Source organism: Rhodnius prolixus, unplaced genomic scaffold (assembly GCF_049639745.1).
Source record: "Rhodnius prolixus isolate KJV_2025 unplaced genomic scaffold, Rpr scaffold_13, whole genome shotgun sequence".
Lineage (NCBI taxonomy): Eukaryota > Metazoa > Arthropoda > Insecta > Hemiptera > Reduviidae > Rhodnius > Rhodnius prolixus.
In genome coordinates this window covers 1885688-1908473 of record NW_027411583.1, presented here as the reverse complement: position 1 = coordinate 1908473, position 22786 = coordinate 1885688, and the positions used below count along the sequence as shown (strand labels likewise).

The 22786-nt window shown below is 31.1% G+C and overlaps 2 protein-coding genes and 2 long non-coding RNA genes across 10 annotated transcripts; 1 reads left to right on the top strand and 3 right to left on the bottom strand.

Annotated features, from left to right (window-relative positions):
* Positions 1-698: 698 nt before the first annotated feature.
* On the bottom strand, positions 699-3714 carry LOC141447907 (MICOS complex subunit MIC13 homolog QIL1-like). 2 transcript variants are annotated; one of them, XM_074115844.1, is made up of 3 exons: positions 3576-3714; positions 1242-1386; positions 699-952 (listed from the first exon to the last, which is right to left on the bottom strand). In XM_074115844.1, the coding sequence occupies exons 1-3, from the start codon at positions 3623-3625 to the stop codon at positions 770-772; spliced, it is 378 nt and encodes a 125-aa protein (XP_073971945.1). In that variant the 5' UTR covers positions 3626-3714; the 3' UTR covers positions 699-769. The 2 variants fall into 2 exon arrangements, with proteins under 2 accessions (XP_073971945.1, XP_073971946.1); XM_074115845.1 differs by lacking the exon at positions 3576-3714 and adding an exon at positions 1465-1605.
* LOC141447911 (uncharacterized) lies at positions 1542-14290 on the top strand. Of its 2 annotated transcripts, XR_012454667.1 has the most exons (6): positions 1542-1681; positions 1841-4387; positions 11683-11904; positions 12743-12836; positions 13436-13529; positions 14131-14290. It is a non-coding gene; the product is annotated as an uncharacterized lncRNA (long non-coding RNA). The 2 variants fall into 2 exon arrangements; XR_012454668.1 differs by lacking the exons at positions 1542-1681; positions 1841-4387 and adding an exon at positions 10747-11550.
* Positions 4564-10522, bottom strand: DhpD (guanine deaminase). Of its 4 annotated transcripts, none has more exons than XM_074115827.1 (9): positions 10287-10522; positions 10120-10209; positions 7510-7755; positions 7220-7438; positions 7033-7140; positions 6358-6465; positions 6101-6266; positions 4884-5030; positions 4564-4799 (listed from the first exon to the last, which is right to left on the bottom strand). In XM_074115827.1, the coding sequence occupies exons 1-9, from the start codon at positions 10290-10292 to the stop codon at positions 4591-4593; spliced, it is 1299 nt and encodes a 432-aa protein (XP_073971928.1). In that variant the 5' UTR covers positions 10293-10522; the 3' UTR covers positions 4564-4590. The 4 variants fall into 4 exon arrangements, with proteins under 4 accessions (XP_073971928.1, XP_073971929.1, XP_073971931.1 ...); XM_074115828.1 differs by having other exon boundaries at positions 9884-10209; positions 10287-10518; XM_074115830.1 differs by having other exon boundaries at positions 10009-10209; positions 10287-10518.
* On the bottom strand, positions 10866-22332 carry LOC141447914 (uncharacterized). Of its 2 annotated transcripts, none has more exons than XR_012454675.1 (3): positions 22195-22332; positions 16762-16980; positions 10866-10976 (listed from the first exon to the last, which is right to left on the bottom strand). It is a non-coding gene; the product is annotated as an uncharacterized lncRNA (long non-coding RNA). The 2 variants fall into 2 exon arrangements; XR_012454674.1 differs by lacking the exon at positions 10866-10976 and adding an exon at positions 14329-14534.
* Positions 22333-22786: the final 454 nt, after the last annotated feature.

Below are 22786 nucleotides of genomic sequence, written 5' to 3'. Positions count from 1 at the left end.
TTTGCTAAACTTGCATTCGAATGTTCTTTAGTGGTATGTATGAGTTCTTGAATTAAGATTTTGCGTAATGCCGATTTACTACGGCGCTCCCAAGGCTATATGTTGCACAATTTCGAGAAATCTGCTGGCTTATTAACTTCGACCTATGAGGGACATGCGAAAGTTAGTAGCAATCTTAGTGAAGATGTGTCTAGATCGTTACTTCACCTCGTTTTAAGAGTGTGCGTCGGTCAATTAAAAGGTAATGTCTACACATGCCTCAATTTCAGGGTAATGTGTCGGGTTAAGTTTCGTACTTCGTTCTTGACAAAGTAAAAAGGGAGCAGTCTGTCTCTGCTCACGATGTCCGAGTTCTTCAATTTTATTTCACATCTTTGTGCATAGTTTCAAATTTGTTTGTATTTTACCTCTGGATTTTCAGCAAAATGTAGAACGTTTGCAGGACAGATTAATCTTCTATCAAAGACAATGAATCTCTTGAAATCACACTGACTGCTCTCTGTTCGACTTGTGTCATAATTACATCTATGAATCTTCTTTAGTAATTTTGATTCCCACAGCCATTATTGTGCATAGGGCATGCTTCAATTTGAACTATTTTTTCAAGTAATATTAGTTTATTAGAATTAGTTTTTCTAAAAAGATATTCATTTACAACTTCAGCTCCTTAATAAATCTTAAAGAAGTAACACAAAAAATAAGATACAACGAACAATTAATTTTTATTTACAACTATGAATATTTATTTATAACATTTCGTTGGTAGCAATTATTGTTTCTGTTCGCCACTTGGGTCACTAAATTGATCCATTACATAAGTTACCCCTTTTTCAGCTAAACTGTAAGTGGTGTCAGGTAGATTTGCCAAAAACTTAGCTGTCGCAACCACACCATGGTTCCAATAGTCTCTAGAAGCTGAAGTAATTTCTGATGCTTTAGGCAATTCTGGTACCTACAACAAAATTCATTATCGAATTAAATTTCTGAATGTCTTAAAGTTAATGCACAAGAATGGTTTGAAAAACTGAGTTTAATTAACGCTCGAAATTGGAATTTTGTTTCGTACTCTTTAACAGAATCTTTTTAAAACAAGTTTTCTTCAAACTATAAATTAATTAATTCCGTTTTCAACAGATTAATTAATCTCAAGAAAAGAACGCTTTAAATTAACAAAAAAACTGAAATGAACTTATATATACATAAAAATTAAAATATAAAATAACAGTTGGATACGAATTTACCTCAACTGGTACTTCTTTAATATAAGGAGCTACGAAATGATACATTTCTTGATAGATTTGCTCCGTTCTTTTACTATCTTTCCAAATTCCATAGTGAGCTGAAGCATACAAAGCTCCTCCCACAAGACCAAGTTTGGCACCAAACCTAATTAAAACAAATTTCGTTCAAAACTGTTTGAGAGACAAAAATTAATAAAATAAGTTCATTTCCTAAAATTATTACTTTAATATACCCATATTGAATTTTAAGCAGGTTATCTAACTAAGTGAACCTTTCCTTAACCTTCCTTCTCCATCGATAGGTTTCAACTTTCGACAGTTCAGTACAGTGTCGTCCGTGGTTTTCATTAATAAAACGTGGAGATCGTTAGAATTAAAGTGTAAAATTAATTTATTTGGTAAAATTAAAAACATCAAGGGCTTGTTAATAAGAATGAAAGGTAAATACACATTTTTTAACTACATGTCTGTTAGGAGTATGTATGATATAAACATTACCCACTTTTTTCTGCTATTCAAATGAAAATTCATTAATTCAAATTTCGAATTTGCAAGGTTAATCTACAGTGAAATTAAAGTAGTTTTTTTTTTTTTTACAGGTGGGGCTTATCTTATTGTCGACTACCAACTTCGATGGATATGGACGGGGGCAAGGCACATAATTTACTATTATTATTTTCCTAACAGCAACATCAAACGAGTTCTTTCACTTTCAAGTCTCCACTCATATCCACTAAACCAAACCGTCTAGTAGCAGGCTCTCTCTCACGACATTCGTACTATTAAGAACGTTCTTCTGGTTCAAGTAATTTATTTCTATTTTGAGTTAATTTGCGTCAGAATATTAGTAGTTCTCCATTATCTATAGAATTAGGTAATGAATAAAACCTTGAAGGTAAGTGGAAGTCCATAACTAGTGAAGAGAAAAGAGAAGCATGCTGGGGTAGTAAAATCAGTTTTAATTATTATTTGTTTAAATTGTTGATGTATAATTAATTATTCTAAACAAAATACAGTTTAAAATATTACAGAACTTGGACATTCCCGTTAGGAATTTATAGTTTTGTAAATGATTAAATTAATTTTTGATAAATTCGGAAGTCTGTAGTAGTTAGCTCCTATTTATTCAGGAGGATTTCCATCTATCAGATTTCATGATCGAGGGCAGTTTTAACATAATTTACTATAAATTTCTGATATGTCTCATATTTAGTGAGATCTCATTTTTATGAGATAATTGCTAAACTAAGACCACAGTTACCTTAAAGATCTCTTGTAATTTTATTAAATATCAAGTCTGTAGAATATTTCGCTTATAACATGTATTTGTGTAAATTATGAGTGAATGTAGATTATGGGCTAGTTTTTGCTTGAGTGTTCTTTTATACCCGACCGTTACATCATCATCGAACTCTGCAGGCTCCCGTTGCTCTCAAGTGCACTGCGTTAATGTTGGGGTTCATCTATATTAGTCATGCTGTTAAGCTAGGGTACCCTAGATCTCTGACGATGTGTCTAGACATTGACCTCCTACTGTTATCTCTTATTAACTGATCCCATAAAATAAAATCCAAAGCAAAGACTTATTTCGAACAAATACATACGTTAACCTTTCTTTGTGGTACTTGTCTTTAACTCCACTATCATGTAGCCCAACTATTGGCTTTTAATATATGTATACTTGATACTTTAACATACGCTTTAATAATTCAGTTAAGAATTGTCGCAGTTGTCCGGAATATTTGCAAAGTGCTTGGTTGATTTTTTACTGTTCATTCCGAGGCAGCTAAACTTATAACTTCATAAGCAGTTGCCTCAAAATCGCAAAAATAAGCTAGTAGCTTAAACTGGTTGCGTAGTTGGCGTTATTGTGAATGTTCGCATCCGAATTGTTGGGAACTGGTTCTCTCAAGAAAAGTGAAGTGTCGCAGTGATATCTTCTCAAGTGAAAGCAAATCATAATTAGTATTTGACTTATCTTCTAATTGTTTACCCAGGTTTAATCAAATGCAGTTATTTTTCAACAACCTGAATAAGGATTTGGGTGATCATTGGATTAGAATCCCACCCGGAGTGCCCTGGATTTAGTCGTGCCTGATCTTGAATGCTTTTTTACCTAGGATCTCCCATAGCTAAATGTCTGTCAATGGACAGTGTTGTCTGTTACGAGAGAAAATGTTCGGAGGCCCCGATAAAGACTATGAGCACCATTGACCTCAAAAGTTTAATGCGCACGGTCTATGCGTTTAACGACCTTAAAGTTAAAAAACAAGAAAGACCTACTATTTTTAAGTTAAATGTAGCGGTAACTAACAATACTTTTTTTTACATTACCAAGCTTTTTTCCAAGGGCCTGTTGACCAAAGATTAATAGCAGTATTCATTATGAATTTAATTCAGTGTAGTTGTTTTGCAATATAATTATAAGCCCAATGTTTAGTTGATAAGAAAGTTACATTAATTTGAAATAAATCCTAATTATTTCATTCCTGTACACATCTGGAAATTGATATTATCATTGATACCATATGTAGTATTGATGGAAATTAAAGAAATCGTTACTTTATATATAATTTTACTTTTTGGACAATATTCTAATCTAGTGGAAAAGTTTTTGAAAAAATAAAAGTTGACATAATAAAATCAGTGTAACTTTTGTTTTATATTTAGCTTTTATTTGTAATTTATTACTAGACAGATCATGTCAAATTGCAAATGGTAATAAGAGAATTCAGTGTAAGCATTAAGAATTGTTTTACATCCGAATAATAAACGTTTTTTGATCATAACATCGTGCATAAAGCATGCAAAATATAAATTATCATATGAATTTCCAGGTGATACCTTAAATTGCCAACCATCTTCTACACTGAGCTATTTTGCCCATCTTTTTGAAGAAAATACTTATTTTTTCTTTCTCCTTTACTTAATATACTAATTAATTTTTGTTTAGTATACTTATTATTAAAATTGACGAACGCAGATAGTAATGAAATCAAGTGGGAGGATTTAGTCTTCGAAAAAGATCCAAGAAAATGTGGGGGCAGTGAATTAAGAAAGGCGATCTTCAGAAGAGAATTACGAGTAGATTGAATACAAGGCAGCAATGAATTCAGGACAAGAAAAGTGAGCACAAGGTATAGGCGGTGGGTATCTTAGGTTAAGTAAGACTTTCTATAATTTGTCTGCATGCTATGTTTATATCCATCCTTTAATAGTTTATCACTGCAGATATATAACATCCAAATATGTTAGGTACACCCAATAAATTTTTTTAATTAAAAACATTTTAAACGAAGGTAGGGTAATTATCAGTGAAAAGTTATGTACAAATTGAGTAAGACATTTATTATGGTTTAGAGATCAGTAATTTACCGTTTACATAAACTCTTTTAATATTACGATCATCGCCGCAGAATATAAATTTTTGAACAAGCTCTAAAAGTGTATGTTCAGGTAGGCTACCGCACAGTGAATTTCCAATCTCCATGTCCACTATCAAAGCATCAAACTCCTTTCCTTCCATAAAATTACCAATCAAATGGTCCTTTCTTAGAGCTTAACAAGAAAATAATGAGTTTGATAACATAGTCATTAATATTTATTAAAATATGAAAAAAATAAAATAAAATGAAAAAATACCTTTTGCACCACCTAATGTAGCCATGTAGAATACTTCGTGAAAATTTAGAGTAGTACAATTTTCCTTGTGAAAAGATATATGCCGAGACGTGGCCAAAGCAGATCTCATGGCGTCCATTATACTTGGATTACAGCCACCAGACACATCTATTCAGAGTAAAGTAACATTAATGTTTTATTAGATTGAACTGGCAATTTTCATTTAATGTGTTTTAAAAAAATATTTTCGTTTTTGAAAAAGTGTTCTAAGAATCTGAATCAATTAAGCATCATGCACTCAGTAATAATTTCAGCAACCTGCACTTGAATATAGCTAAGCTTTTTTAAATGTCTTAAATTGATAGATTAAACTTAATTGGACCTCCAATGAATTAAGTTTAAAAAATCTCAAATATAGCGAAGGTTTCAAAGCGAAAATGTTATTACGCTCTGTGTCTAACCTAGACCTAAGGACGCAAGAATTATTCACGTGCTTCACATAAACGAATATTATGTAATCTCAATTATCGTACAATATGACAAGGTAATTTACGCAGGTAATGAAATAATTTTTTTTGCTTAAAAAAAATTGTAGTTTAATTTTCAAAATTATTTTTCCTCTGCTTCAGCATTATTGCTTATATTCAATTAATAAAACGTAAGTGTTATCTCCAATAACAAGATATTTTCTAAAATATCTATCTGCGTCTTTTCCGTTGCACTGAGTATATTACTTTGAGTAAAAGATCTTATTCCATTGCTGTACATAAAGATTTAGTTAATTCAACACCATCAAATGGATCTTTCTCCTTGGAAATTGATCTCACAATTGCAGACAGTGGGCCCGACTGAAGCCGGCCTAGATCACAATTGAAACTACAATTAATGTTACTTTTTCTAGGCAACAGAGCAGACGCATTAACGACCTGGCACAGAATGTGTTCATGGAGACGTATTTTCAATTACAACACAATTAATAAAGAAACTGAAAAAATAAAACAAAAGAAATCTGTTAGTGAACGCTGATTATTACGATCAGTTTCATTTTTTTCCATCCTGAATCCTCAATTTGGTATCTTATGAAGCGATTAAGGATTTATCGCATAAATATGTACATAAAACCATTCGTAATATAATTTTTGCACACTGCCATAGTAGGAATTGCAACTAACTCTCTTGGGCACTGATCAAAGAATATTAAAAAACAGATAAGCACTTTTAATATTAAAAATAAAAACCTGTTCCAAGACCGACGTTGATACCATTTTCCCATAAAGTTCTTACATCGCATGCGCCACTTCGTAACATTGTATTACTATTAGGACAATGAGCTATCCCTACACCTTTTTTAGAAAGTAAAGTTTGTTCTTCTCCGGTTAGATGTACTCCATGTCCTAGAATTGTCTACAAATACATAAAAAATCGTGAAAAGTGAGCATCAAGCAGAAAGTAATCTATTTTTAAATAAGTGAAAAATGAAAATGGATTTATTTACTTTTGTAGTTAGTAGATTTGCCTGATTGTATACATCTGAATAGCTTTTACACTCTGGGAATAATTTTGAAACAACTTCAACTTCTTCCTTGTTTTCAGATATATGTGTCTGTGTAAATGAAATTTGCATCAAATTGAAATTATTTAATAATAGAATTGAATGCAAAAGGTTTCCTCTGAGCAAAATAAGGATGGTTATTTGTTACAGTAATCTTAGTAAGACAAATGTTATCTTTGTAGTATTGCATAATACATTGGGCAACATATAGGAGGGTCTAGCTAAAATAGATAAACTTCAGAGATAGAAACTTTGTCGAAAGAAGAATTAGGTCTTCTAGAAATGTCCCAAAAATGCCCTCTTAAAAATATTTTTCAAAATTAAACAAAAATAAAGTTTGTTTCTAAACTAATTAACGACTTTAATAAGGGAATCACAGAGCACTTTTAAATTTATAGGCGGCAATAAATATCTATGTTCGTTTCGGCTTTTATACTTTAATGTTTTTGCAATATTTTAATTGCATAAGATAAAATTGTACGTGGCACTCTTGAATGTCTAATCATTATAACTCTGTGTTTACTATCTGTGTACTCCGGTTTTACCATTTTACAGATAATCCACTAAGATAATCCAAATACAAAGAAAATTTCATTTAATAATATTAGTTTTATTTACCTGTATGTATAATTTATGTTTTGAAGCTAATGCCCCTAATCCTTTTAAAAGATTCATATTACATGTAATAGCAAATCTTGGAGTGATTACTGCTTCAATTAATGGATCCTAAAAAAGAAAATTATCCATATTATTATATAATATTTTAAAAAAACATATTCTGATATTTGATTATTATATAATTTACATTTAACTTTTTTATACTATGTATAAATTCTTCTGTTTCTTTTAGTGATTCGGTTGTAGTTTCCACATAATCTAAGATTGAATTCTGATCCATATTCACTTTTCCAATAAGTGCTCTTTGTCCTAAATTTGAAGCTATTTGAGCCAGTTTTTCAGTACTTATTCTGTGTATTGTTCCATAATAACAGGCGGTTGTTGTCCCGCATTTAAGAGTTGTACTCTAAGATATGAGGAACATAAATTAAGTATTCAGTTAATAATCCAAACTGCGATTTGTATTGAAACACTTACAACGATGTAATTGTACACTTTTTCAGCAAAACAGACGTCGCTGTACTTCTTTTCAAGTGGTATAGTATAAGTGCTGAGCCATTGGAGTAATGGTTTGTCCATACCAATACCTAGGTTCGGATATTGTGGAGCATGTATATGCAGGTCTATAAGGCCAGGGCACAAAAACTGCCCCTTTTTAAGCCTTATAACTTTTGAATCTGAGCTTATCTCTTCTATATTACTCTCTGAATTTACAGAAATAATCTAGAAAAAAAAAGTTTTTAATCAATTTAAATGGTAAATAATACTCAAAATTAAAGTAATTTTTGTTACAAAATAAAACACTCGTACCTCCTAGTTTCCATCTTTAGATTCTTTAAATGGAAACTGTTCACTGTTTTCGAGTTCTGAGGAAATGGTTTTAAAGTAAAAGTAAAGTAAGTAAAGTAATCGCCTATTTTTTCAGGCGGGGCTTAACGTCCAACTACCAATTAGGTGTCGTGGACGGTGGTGACTAGCAAATATTACTGTAAATTTCTCTTATTAACCATTAAATAAAATCCAAGGCCTAAAGACCGGGAATCGAACCCAGTTCCACAATACATATTAGCTTCGCAGGTCTCGCCTCTAACCGCTCGGCTACCGTGGCGCCTGAATGGTTTTAGCGTCAACCAATAAAATCAATTGTCAATAGTAGATATAAAGGAAGAATTAATTTCCGTTATATCTTGTCTCGTTTAAAAATAAGAAATAACACTACTAAGTTTAGTAAGATAAAGAAAAAAGTAGAAGCTTGAAAAGTTCGAGGCATTATATGAGATGGGCTCATATACTGAAGCTGGAAAAGAGAAATCTACATTGCCAGCAACCAAACGACCAAAATTAATTTTTCAGGTTAGACACTTAGTGTACTCGGATATCTTGCTTCATGAAAAGTGTAATGTTCTTCATATTTACTAGTCTAAGTAAAAATAAATAGCTAGCTGAATGATTGGCGCCAATAACGCCGACAGGTACCGAAATACGAGGGCGTAAAGCTTTCTTATTCAAATCAAACTCATCATATCCAGCTTAGAAGTGTTTTAATTTCCTAAATAAAAAATTATTTACTAAATAACGATGCTGAAGGAAACAGTTTTGAGAATTGGTAAATTCTTCTTTAATTTTGAAAATAATGAAAGAATTTACTCCTCTTTCAATTATCTCTAATTAATTATTTAAATGGATTATTAGTATTATTTGTCCCGGTGAGAATGAAAGTGGCGTAAGTCCATTTTGAGCATTTTTGAGATAAAACGGGTTTTGTGTTTTGCTCTGTAAAAAAATGCAGATAATAAATATAGCTTTATTATTTTTGTTTTTATTATTACATAGAATCAAATTTTTTGTTGCATATTTAGAATGCAATTGGATTTAAAATTATTTTAGAAAATGCAAAAATGTGACTTACTTCATTGTCATTCTCAACATATCTGGCGTAAGGTTAAACAAAACAGCATTTAAAACCAATTTTAAAGGTTTTATTTCATAAACCAATGCTTCAAAATGCAGAAGACTCCATCACAGCGACTCATTTTACTAGCAGATCTTATTTCAACATAACCGACTACACTATCCACAGAACTGATCACCCTGATAATACCTACTACCAATATCCTACCAATTCTCTTCAATCAACAGTCATCTCTCTCCCAATAAACTGAACAGGCGATTCAAACTTCTCTCTTGACTTCTCGACAAGCGATGTAAACTATCACTACAGAATAAATGACTTATCTACACTATGATACTGAAACCTGCCTGGACTCACGGCATGGAACTTTGGGGCTCAGCCAAAGCTTCCAATATCTACAAAATCCAATCCTTCCACTCAAAAACACTCCGTTGAATCGCAAATGCTACTTACTATGTCCCTAACTCTACTTTCCCGTTTAAGATTTCCTTTCCCTTATGTTTCAAAAGCTGTAAGATCCCATTAAATTCCACACATCAATCACCTCACATCTTAACATCCTCACAGTGGATTCACTAGTATCCCAGCTTACTGCATTGCCTGGAAATACTCCAAGACGGCTGAGGCGCAGGTGGCCATGCGATCTTCTAAATGAAGTAAGTGCCAGTGCACAACAGTGAATTCCTCTTTGGGAATGGGTGAATTCTCCCCTCAGCTATTCATGTACTTATATATTATCATGTTGTATGTATCAGCTTCACTTATTGAAGAAATATATTGCAGTTGTACAAAAAAAAACAAAAACTAACACCAACACTAAGGCTAATTTTTAATTTTTATTTAACTAAAACCATATAACAATTTACTAATTAACACCACACGACAATAAACTTCACCAAGAAAACAGTCATAAAGAAACAAACAATCTGGTGGACTTACGCAACTGTCATTCTCAACATTATGAGCTTTTAAGTGTGCTTCTCCTGATGGCCAATAAGTGCATTAAGAACTTACTGCATTGTCACTCTAAACAAAACAGTTGTAGAACATAAAGCTGTCGTTACCTTGATTTCAATAAAAAATGGACTTACGCCACTTTCATTCTCAACGGGACATTTGAACTGGTTTTTGAGCCGTCAAAATATGGTAGTTCATTGCAACAAAAAACTTCTTACTTTGCCATTCGAAACAGTTACTGTAGCTTCTTCAAGAATTGTTATTTCTTCCTTTTTCAAAGAATGGACAACAGGTCCAATGAAAATATACTAGAATATCAAAGAGAGAAAATTAATTTGACTGGAAATTAAGAATTTGATAAAGAATTTAAAATATTACTACTTACAGACATGTTAGTAATTAAAATCAAAATGTAATCTAAGAAAGTACTATCTTTTAGACCAGCTAACAATCAGTTTTGTTGACATTAAAAAAAAGGCAAAATAAAAATCTTGAACTATATCTTATCGTATATCTACAGGTTAAGATAACAGCGAAGTATAATAAAATTTATTACGTGGAATCACTTGACTGTTACAATACACATACATAATATAACAGGCACTACAATAGCCGGAGGCGAAGCTTGAAAATCTAAGAAGTATTGTGTTACTGGGATCTATTCCCAGTCTAGGCTATTTATTTAATAGTTAATATGAGAAATTTATAATGAAGTAAGATTGCTAGTCGTTTCCCTTACGACATTTAATTTCGTAGTTTAGACTTAGAGCCAAAAAAAAATTTTTTTTTATTTACTTATAAACTACATTGCAACTACGTTACCTTAGGAACTAAGTCATTTTAACTTTACTTGTATTTTAAAAATCTGTGGAACTCAAGTTATCAGTATATAATACATTATAACTAAGTGTTTGTTGTGTTGGCCACACTGTCAATATAAACGTGAGATGGTTATAAAACCTACCTGACCCTCAGTTTGGTGACTCTCGACGTTACAGGTTTAGATGAGACGCAAGTAGGTATTATAGTGTAATAATTGGTGAACTGGACTTAAAGATGATATCAGGATCAGATACTAAACAGGTAAAAAAAAAACATCAATGGCGGACCCACAAAAGAATGAGCCAGAATATGGTTCAACGAAATAGAGAAAAAAATTTCTGTCGCGAGAATAAAACAAGAGCAAACTAAATATAATTATTTGGTCTCCCAAATGAAACCAAACGACTTAGAAAATATTTAGGATTTGGGTACACGGCTGCCAAAGACAAACTTTTGAATATTTTCATGGAGAGAAATAATGTACAAATTGATAAAGGATTTAGAACTAGGAGATTTTGAACCAAGTCAGCTCTTGAGAAAAATACAAGGTTCAGCAGGTGGTAAACGTTACTGAAAAAGTATTAAAAACATTGTGGCTGAAAAATCTTCCATTCTCAATTGAAAGTGTAATTTGCTCTTATGAACGTCCTAAAAGTGGCATTGATGGCGAAGAGGATTGCAGAAATGAGGCCTAGTACCTTTGTGTACCAAGTAAATTCATAGTCGTCAAGTGATAAGTAAATTCAAGAAATTCTAACCAAATTAAATGCGTTGGCGCTTCAAGTTTCACAGATTAACAGAGGAAGATATGGCAACATAGCTCAGAAGTAGGTCTAGTAAGAGATTCAATCCCAGAGTCATTATTTTCCTTTTGTTAAATAAGAATTGATAGTCTTTAGTTTATTAACCATTTAAAATATTTGTTTAATTCGTGCTATGGTGTTTTCATTTTGTTGTAGGAATAAAGCTAGCCTGTTTTCTATAAATGCAGATAAATTTATTGTACCAAAATGCCGGATCAAACATTTAGATCTCTTAGGTATTTTCAAGATCACACTGTACTCTGTTATATCTGTATGTTTCCACAACGGATTTACTTAATCATATGAAGTAAATATTTGCAGCTGATTGCAGGCCTACACTGGATTTATTGTCTAGCTCTTACGCTACTCATGAAAACCGTAAGTTTTATTTATGTGTGTATGCACTTGCTATTTGTAATAAGAGAAAGATTAATACATATTATAGAAATATTAGGAATCTGTTCTCTTTTCTAATCATTTAAAGAATTTCATGAAATCGGGTAGATATAACTATAGAAGAAAGTCGAAATTATTATTTCAGTATTTCCAAATATAAAAAAAAAAATTGTGAAAGTTAAAATTAATATAAGTATCTAAATAAAACGTAGTAGCCTACAATAAGAACGGTGTTAAAAAATTGAATTGCAATTGCTGAAAATAAAAAAAATAAATTGAAACAAATTTTGCTGCAAAAGAAAGTAATAAAATAAAGTCCAAATGTGAATGCTTATGCGATCTGTCGGCAACTAATGGAACTAGTTTCAATAATTAACTCTTATTAGTTCTAGCAGTTAACGCTAGATAGCATTGACGTCTCTTAACCTAATTTTCATTATTTATTTATTATTTGACAAGTGTAGACAGTTTTAGGGAACTGTTGGCTAATAATGTCTCGTTTCAGTTTGAAGAGTTATATTTTTTGTTTTTTTAACCGTGTTATTTCTTTTCAAATAGATGGTACTCATTTAAGTATGGCCACACCAGTTTTATTGGTTATTTAAATAAGAAATTTTGAAAACTTTGTTCATCGTAAGTTTTTACGATGTTTACGTAAACAATTCAAGTTATAAGAAGATTTAAACAATAAATTGATGCAAGAAAAATGTGCAAACTTTGCATAATTGATATAAATAGTTCATTTTTTTTTTTTATTAAAAAGATGTAGTAAATTTTAATGAAAACTTTTTTTTAATAATTTTTTTTTTTAATCTCTCAGCGTTCTTTGGACATTCTAAATTCTAATGTGGATGGTTGGATGGCTTCGTCGTCATTGCATTCAGTGTTACACTTATAACGCCCTGCAGATAACAGTAAGTAGATGATAATAGTTTTTCAGCATATTATTTCTCGGTAACATAGTTGATAAAGTAAAGAATAAATTTTTACTACGAAGAAAAGTGATAAAATCCAAAAGTGAATGCTTATGCGATCTGTCGGCAACTAATGGAACTAGTTTCAATAATTAATTCTTATTAGTTCTAGCAGTTGAAGGTAGATAGCATTGACGTCTATTAACATCTTATTTTCATGATTTATTATTTGACCAAGTGTAGACAGTTTTAGGGAACTGTTGGCTAATAATGTCTCGTTTCAGTTTGAAGGGTTATATTTTTTGTTTTTTCAACTGTGTTATTTCTTTTCAAATAGACGGTACTCATTTAAGTGTGGCCGTACCAATTTTATTGGTTATTTAAATACGAAATTTTGAACACTTTGTTCATCGTAAGTTTTTACGATGTTTACGTAAACAATTCAAGTTATAAGAAGATTTAAACAATAAATTGATGCAAGAAAAATGTGCAAACTTTGCATAATTGATATAAATAGTTCATTTTTTTTTTTTATTAAAAAGATGTAGTAAATTTTAATGAAAACTTTTTTTTAATAATTTTTTTTTTTAATCTCTCAGCGTTCTTTGGACATTCTAAATTCTAATGTGGATGGTTGGATGGCTTCGTCGTCATTGCATTCAGTGTTACACTTATAACGCCCTGCAGATAACAGTAAGTAGATGATTACTGCATATTATTTCTCGGTAATATAGTTGATAAAGTAAAGAATAATTTAAATTATCGGTGGTTAGTTAATATTAATACTGGTATTGTTTAATACCTAGCGAGCCCAATGATTTGTCGTAATTCAAACTACGTTATTTAATAACTTAGACTTTTAGAAAAGATCATGTGTTTATATAATTTCATTGTTTTCCTGTCATCTTAGGGCTTTGTGGTTAAATTATTTTACGGATAATGTGAATTATTTATATATCATAAGTGGTTAGAATAGACTTTTAATTGCATAATTAAAAGGTTAAATTATTTGTTAAAAAAATTATTATTTTTACTTTTTCGTTACCGAACTGCGTATTGCACACATTCATATTCGTATTTATAATTTAAAAAAAGACATTACTACAATTCTTAACGATTTTATGGGTGACAGAAAAATCTGTCGAAATTTATACGACTGACAAATTTCTACAGAAAATCTTTGAAAATTTACTGAAATCTCATTTATTATTTCCTGATTGTGTATGTAACTATTAAAGATACTATTTTTACATCAGAAGTAAAATTGGTTAAAATTATTTATTATTATGCCTAGGTAGGAGTATGTCTTAGGTAGGACGTTGTAAACTGAAACATTGCGAGGATTACATTACAAACTGGATTTCTACAGGTGAAGACACAAGAGATAACTGAGATAATTATTGTAAATGATTTTTTTTCAATTTGTATTAAAATTGTTTTTATTAATAAAATTTAAATCCAAATAATTTGTTTTATTTATTTCCTCAATAAAATAACATACCATCATCATATCATCAAATACTTCAGTAAACTGTCACTAGATCGCTCCCGCTGCCCTGTTTTACCTTATTGACCTTACACACTCTCAAGACCCTGGCAGACATTTTTGACTTTTTTTAAGGTTTTCTTTTTTATTACTCACCACTCACTAGACCCCTGGTGGTAATTTCGTTTTTCCTTTCTATTTTTTCGCATTTTCTTCATCAAAATCATGGAATATTTTTAACTTTTTTGTTTTATTTCAATTTATTCTAATTAATTAAGAGATATAAAGGGAAAATAAATACAATATTAATAGTAAGAATTGATTTTTATCATTTTAAAATTATTTATACACTTTTTTACAAACATTTTAACAGATTTTTTTTTATAAATTATCAAAACTTAATTTAAAATTATAATTCTACAAAGAAAACATGCAACTTATAACCACCACAGTAACTCACCAGATCTAAATAATATATAGAACTACCTTACACTCACCTTTAGCCATGCAAGTGACTCTCTAGACTTATACTGGACCACCTTACACCCACCCACATTTAACAATGCCACTGACATTATGGACTTATACAGGACTACCTTTAAAATTCACATTCATCCTTGCTGATGGCACGCTGGACCCATGTAGAACTACTTAACACTGATTTCACAAAATTATTACTGTCATGGGTCTTTAAAATGGACGAAAAAAGTAAATAACCAAATGATAGGTTTAAGAGATCTTTTTAAAGAAAAGTTACAAGAATCAGTGATTGCAAAAATTAATTACAACTAATAACTGAAATATTATTCCAAATCTCGATTATTCTTATTCTATTCTATTAAGTCTATTTATTTGAATACCAATTTCTTTTTACATAGACTTAATATTTATATTCTATTATTGTACAAATAAAACAATAAAAATTATTAAAAAAGCAAAAAGAAGTGCTAAAAAATAATAAAAACTAAAAGAAGGAAAAAATTGGAACAAAAAACATCAAAAATAAAAAATTAGTTCAAGAAAAATCCGGCAGAGAACGCAAAATATCGAAAAAGATAAAAAATTAAAAATTAGTTCTAAAAAAATGCGTAAGAGTGAGCAAAACATCAAAAAAGCTAATAAAAAAATTAGTTCTAAAAAAATCCGCCAGGTAGGCGCCACTAAACAGGCAAGTTTGACAGTTGTTTACATATGTAAACAACTTTGACAGTTAGTAGTTCTAAAAATGACCACCAGATTGCACAGCTGTAGTATATATACGTAAACATAAACAAATTTTCTTCAGTACGACTTGAGTGATGCAGGGGGGTATATCGCTCTCGCTCGTCACTCCAAAAATTATCCATATCTTGTCACTACCTCTCACACAAAGAATCATGATGGTAGTGTAATGGTTATGAAGATGTTGTCGCTTCGACGGTCGGAAAGCAACTATTCTCCCCACCCGGCCCCACCCCCGCGACGAACTTTCTTATATACCCTCTGGAGGCCATGTTTCCATAACAACGCGTCACATCACCATGCCAACCGCCAAACATTCAGCAAACTGCCGCTAGATCGCTCCCATGCCCTGTTTTACCATGCTTAAGACTCTCATGACTTCCAAACATTTAACCATGCCAACCACTCTCATGACTTCCAAACATTTAACCATGCCAACCACTCTCATGACTTCCACACATTTAACCATGCTGACGACTCTCATGACATATATACGACCTTGCACTCATATCTAACCATGCCAACCACTCTCATGACTTCCAAACTTTTATCCATGCTAACCACTCCCATGACTTCCACACATTTAACCATGCTGACGACTCTCATGACTTTCAAACATTTAACCATGCTAACCACTCTCATGACTTCCAAACTTTTAACCAGGCCAACGACTCTCATGACTTCCACACATTTAACAATGTCAACGACTCTCACGACTTCCACACATTTAACCATGCCAACGACTCTCATGACATATATATTACGACTTTGCACTCATATTTAACCATGCTAACGACCCTCATGACTTCCTCATATTTAATCATGCCAACGACTCTCATGACATATATATATACGACCTTGCACTCATATCTAACCATGCTAACGACCCTCATGACTTCCTCATATTTAATCATGCCAACGACTCTCACGACTTCTACACATTTAATCATGCTGGCTACTCACATGACTTATACGGTACTCCCTTACACTACCATTTAACCATGCTGGCGACTCTCATGACACATATACGAACTTGCATTCACTTTTAACCATGCTGGCGACTCTAATGATTTTTTCATACTTAACCATGCACGGCGACTCTCATGATAATATACGACCTTGTATTCACTTATACAGCACTACCTTACACTCAGTAGTAGTAGTAGTTAGTAGTAGTAGTTGTAGTAGTAGTTTATATAAAATTCACTTGCAAGTTACCTTTTGATGAAAGTCCACTAGCGACACATGGTCGACCATTAATTAAACTTAATGGATGTTGCTCTAGTGGTCATGAGCGTTGCTTCCAATATAGGACGTTCCCACTTCGAATCTTGTTTAAGACTATTTTTGATTTGTCAGAAACCGTTTTTGGTAGTAACGTATGTGCTTCTGCCCCCGAACACGACGACTAAGCTGTAGCTGGACGTTAAGCTTCGCCTGAAAATATAGGCGAATAATTTTCGGTAAAATACCTGCTCATTAAACTGCATTAAATCACATTCCTTACAAGTGCAAGACTGAGAAAAAAAGTATATTCCAGCTTCCAGTAATTTAAAAGCTACAAACTGATACGACTAAAGGAAATATTTATCTAAACCTTCCTATTGTTATTTAGAGAGCCTCATCTATTATGTAATACATTCGAAGTATTACTACTTAAACGTACAACTACTTTACACTCATTCAACTTATTTTGTATGTACTCACTTTTATCAAAAATTGAAACTTTTCTTCTCCACAGAAAAGCGGAAAAAAATTAAATTACGTGAAGAAAGTGTTGCTTTACCGTACAGGTATTTAACTTAGAAGTGTTTATAATAAATCAAAATCAGTCCAAAACATATAAATTAAATAATAAATGATAGGTTAAAATAAAATTTAAAGAAAAATGAGTACATACAAAATAAGTTAAATGAACTTTACAGTAGTTGTACGTTTAAGTAGTAATACTTCGAATGTATTAAATAATAGATAAGGCTCTCTAACAGTAACAGCTCCATAAGAAAGCGTGGTACTGCCATCACACTTCCCTTAATTAAATGGAATGCAGAAACGGATGGGAATTACTTAACCTTCGAGCGGGCGTGCTGCAATCAAGGACAACATGGTAACTTCGAGCCCGCGTAGGTAACTGAAGGAAAAAATTAAACACAATATTGAAAACCATCTTATACTTACTGATAAATAAATAGGTTTTCCTATTTTAATGCTATTTAGACACTAAAATAATCAATAAACTTGAGACATGACCTTCTAAAACAGTCTAATATAATGGTAGCAAACAACATTTACAAATTATATTAAGTTTTAGAGGAAAATATTAATTTTAACTTTAATCTCCAACTATGAAACGTAATAACTTACATGTATTCAACTATCATTAATCTTACTAATCGATTTGAATACTGTCGGTTTTCGAAAGCTGGGACTAACATTTTTTGTAACGAAATTGCCCCTCAGAATTTGTTGATAGGTTTTACTAGAACATCGTTTCCCAACCTGTGGTACGCGAAAAATAATCAATAATGGCGGACATAAAAATTTTATAAAAAAAATTAAAGCATAAAAATATCATAGAAACGTTTTTTCCTATAATACATAGAAATTATTTTAATTAATAATATACAGTAAAGTTGTTAATATGTATAAGGTTGGTCTGTTTCAAGATATACGAGAAAATATTATAGCGCATTTAACAGGATTAAAATTGTCTTTCATGGAGTATTTTCCAAAACCCGAAAATACAAATGATAATTGGATTTCAAACCCCTTCTAAAAAGAAAATTTAGGAAAAGCTACATCATTATCAATAAAAGATAAAGAAAATTTAATAGAATTATCATGTGACAGAACTTAAATGATAACTACGAAAAATCTGTTTAAAGAGACTGATTGTAATATGAGTAAGCTCTATCCAAGCACAATAAAAATTTAATTGGTACTTACAGGTAGTTGAATGCTTAAAAGAAATTAATTTAGAAGATTTGGGCACAAATATAATAATCCTAAAGAAGAATTTTGTAAATTAACAATTAATTTTGAAAAGAAAAATAAGTACGCAATTTTAAAAATTTTAAAGCTAAGATCTTACACTTTACAAAGTTTTTAAGGTGAACATGAACTTGAACTCCTTTATTACAGATACATTGTATCTCTATACAAATAAAGATTATAAAATAGCACACTCGGAATAACAAAGTTCACGAAATAGACAATCATTTTTACTAAGTGGTACAACTTAGCATGATATACTACCAAATGGTACGCGAGCCAAAAAAGGTTGGAAAACGCTGTACTACATTAAAAAAAAAATTAAAAAGTAAAAGTAGAGAATACGAAATCGCAAGTGCTAGTAATGTGGTGCGCATGCGCACTTGTAGTGGTACGCGAACTACCGTTTCGGCTAGTTCAGTAGGCGCTGCTATTTCACGTTACATATTTCGTGCAAGTGCTCTATCTATAATGTTAATGTTATTATGTTTATGTACCCTACAATAAGGGGAATTTTCAAAAAACTTATAAACTTTTACCCCTGGCAAATATTTAACAAAATTTTGTTATACAAAATTTTGTTATACTCCCGATAAATATTTGCACAGTTATAATAAAGAAAAGTATGTTATTATTATTATTTGTTTGCTTCCCATCGTATTGGTCCTGAAAAACTAGACGATTGGACGAAAATTGTATTTATGAATATTGGGATCATAACCTACGACATATGTATATAATATGCAAAGAAAAGTATGTTTTGTTTGTCATTTACATTTTTTATTAAAATAATTTTCGTTATTAAAGCCTTTTGTATTATGTTTATTTAAATAAATATTTTTTTACTGCAACATTTTTAATTTATTTGTATTCCAACTTTTCTTAAAACATGAAGGTAAGAGTATACATTTACCAAAACGTGAAGGCAAGAGTACACATTTGCCGGGAAATGTACATATACATTATATTCAGTTCACATATACCTAACTTTTTAGGAAATGTACACATTTTACGGTAAAAGTGTACATTTCCCAAGAGTGTACATTTACCGTAACACATACACTGGGCCAAAAAAGTCTGTGAACACTAACCTAAATTTTATTACTTTTATTATTATCTTATTAGAAACTTCTTTTATTTTCAAATGAAATATACTATTCGATAGAGAGAAACCAGAGTTTTTCATTTTATATTCAATCTTTTATTTTTGTTCAGCAGGAATATCACAATTAAATGTTTAACAAAACAACACCCCAAACGAATGCAAAAAAAGTCTGTGAACAGCTGTATAAATATGTAAAAACATTAAGATAACAAACAGAAAAACGATTGAATAAAGTTTCAAAGTTCTCTATTGTATTGTAGAAACCACTACAGTCAGTTTTGTGAATAAATAATCTAATTAGTACATATTTAACCACTAATATGGAAGTTCCCAGACCAATTCGAGAACTTATTGTGACGTTGCGAAATGAAAGAAAAAGTATTCGAGAAATAGGGAAGATAGTTCAAAAAAACCCTTCAACGGTGCATAATATAATTAAAAAGTACGGAAATGTGATTAGTAGGCCACGCAGTGGACGGCCACCAAAACTTAATTCCTTTCATAAACGGCAAATTCTGAAGTCTGTTCGAGAAGAACCCAGGACAAGCGCTCAAAAAATCAGTCAAGAATTATCAAGTGGTTATGTGTAAGCGTAACACCACATACAATTAGAAATAAATTACATGAATACGATTATTGCGGTCGAGTCCCGAGGAAAAAACCTTTAATCAATAAAATAAATAGTAACCGCCGATTGGATTTCGCGAAAGAATATGTTTCTAAGCCTTCTAGTTTCTGGGAAACCGTAATCTTTTCAGATGAGTCGAAATTCAATGTATGTGGGTCTGATTGACGACAAAAAGTGTGGCAAAAAAGAAATGAAGCTATGAAAATGAAAAATATGAAGCCTACTTTTAAGCATGGGGGAGGCAACATTCTGGTGTGGGGTGCATGAGTGCTAAAGGAGTGGGCAAGTTAGATCTAATTAATGGTATGATGGACCAATATGTGTATGTGGATATATTAAGACGCAATTTAAAAGAAAATTCAAAAAAATTAGGGTTGGAGGGAACGTTTGTCTTCCAACAAGACAATGACCCGAAACATACCGCACCAAAAACTCGGGAATGGCTTTTAAATAATACACTCTGGCGCCTAAACACCCCTCCACAAATGCCAGACCTTAACCCAATAGAACATTTGTGGGATGAAATCAGCCGCGAAATAAATAAACGAGGAATAAGAAACCGTGAACAACTAAAAAACGCTATTTTAGAAGAGTGGGATAAAATTCCAACATTGACGACCACAAAATTATTAGGATCGATGAAAGCTCGTTTGTTGGAAGTGATTAGGAACATAGGAGGTCCTACAAGTTTTTAAAATTTATAATTCACGTACAATGTGTAACAATGATTTATTTCTGCAAAGTGTTCACAGACTTTTTTTGCATTCGTTTGGGGTGTTGTTTTGTTAAACATTTAATTGTGATATTCCTGCTGAACAAAAATAAAAGATTGAATATAAAATGAAAAACTCTGGTTTCTCTCTATCGAATAGTATATTTCATTTGAAAATAAAAGAAGTTTCTAATAAGATAATAATAAAAGTAATAAAATTTAGGTTAGTGTTCACAGACTTTTTTGGCCCAGTGTATATAGCATGGGAATGCACTTTTAAACATTCATTCAGTCATTAACCCGGTTATATGATTAATATAACACTTCAATTTTCGTAAACTCCAATGTAAATTTTTAGCATTTAAAAATCAAAGTATTATCTAAAATAAATAACTTCTCTTGGCTGTTTGCTAAAAACTTAAGACCAAAAAAAACTTCTCATTAATCTAATGCATCAATAAGTAAATAAATTAAGAAAACAACACAGTATTGCATTTACTTATGATATCTCCTTAACAAAATCTTACAGTTTAAAAGTTGATTGAACGTCAAAAAAGTACACAAATCAGTTGCCCCTTAAAAAGTCTATTGTAATGTATGGCACGAAATACTACAAAATAATAGGGCCTAATTATAAAACCAACATTCAAGAAATACTTTTAGAAGTTAAGAAGCCATTAATGGAGATTTTAATTGAGTAAGCTTTTTTACTTAAAGTATACTTTATCATGTTTGAAGTAACACCATAATTTTATTTATAAAAAGAATAGATGCGAATCACCTAAACTCAGGACGAGCTTCTGGATAATATAAGAGTTGTCGAAAACAATAACTTTAGATAGATACTGGGGAAAGGGACGAATGGGTCTACAGAAGAAAACACAGAATAACGTGGTAAAAAAATAGTTTATTAAAAACTCTGTAGATCATTTAAATTTCATTATCAAAATTTTAATCTTTTAATATTAACACTTTTCAATCAGTTAATATTAAATTAAAAAATGGGGTAACATAAATAACTCGTTATCAATTAATTAATTTCTTATTACAGCGGAAACGTTTTTAACTATGATTGAATTCATCCTTTGTTTAAAATAAAAGTACAGAAAATGCATGATAGTAAACATAGATTCTTAAAAAAAAAAAAAAAAATCAACCTTTCATTAATATCTTAGATTTACCCGACGTAGCATGCATGTTTGTTGTATTACTGACCTGTTTCTGGCTTTTATCCGACAGGTAGATTTATCAGTAAAGACACTTCGTCTCCGATGTAGCTTACGTCTCGCCCAACACTAACTGACTGAGTGAGGGAGGTTATACAGTGAACACATGTGTTATTCAAAAGTCAATGAATCGTAAAACTTTTTAAAAAATAATGAAATAAAAATTAAATAAACCTAGTATTTGTTTTAACATTTTGTTTGTTGAATGCAAGTGTAATGTTTTAAAATGTAATATAAGAGTTGTATTTAGTAGTTGTCACAGCGAACATTTTTAACCTTTTTTATTTTTTTCGTCATTTAGAAAGGTGAATACAATATTATTGCTTTCATTTATTTTTAATTTGATTATATTAATGAAGATATTAAAAAAGGAAAGTTTTTTTAGTTTTACATTAACTTTTCAAACTCAACATTTCTTATTATTGAGGCAATTTATGTGATGTGGTTATGAATTTCAGAATTAAATAGTTCAATTAATTTTTTACCTTCTTTTAAAGAATCTTTCCAATTATTTTTCTTTAAATCATTCACTTTTTTAAAGGGCGTGTGTTTAATGTACAATGAGGTAGACGTTGACTAGA

Excerpts from the sequence above, each read along its gene's own strand:
- LOC141447907 (XM_074115844.1), bottom strand. The coding sequence starts at position 3,625 with ATGAATACTGCTATTAATCTTTGGTCAACAGGCCCTTGGAAAAAAGCT. Across the intron at positions 1,387-3,575 it reads GGCCCTTGGAAAAAAGCTTG|GTTTGGTGCCAAACTTGGTC; the intron begins GTAATGTAAAAA and ends TGTTTTAATTAG. Across the intron at positions 953-1,241 it reads TTAAAGAAGTACCAGTTGAG|GTACCAGAATTGCCTAAAGC; the intron begins GTAAATTCGTAT and ends ATTTTGTTGTAG.
- DhpD (XM_074115827.1), bottom strand. Across the intron at positions 7,141-7,219 it reads ATAGTATAAAAAAGTTAAAT|GATCCATTAATTGAAGCAGT; the intron begins GTAAATTATATA and ends TTTCTTTTTTAG. Across the intron at positions 6,466-7,032 it reads AACATAAATTATACATACAG|ACACATATATCTGAAAACAA; the intron begins GTAAATAAAACT and ends TCATTTACACAG.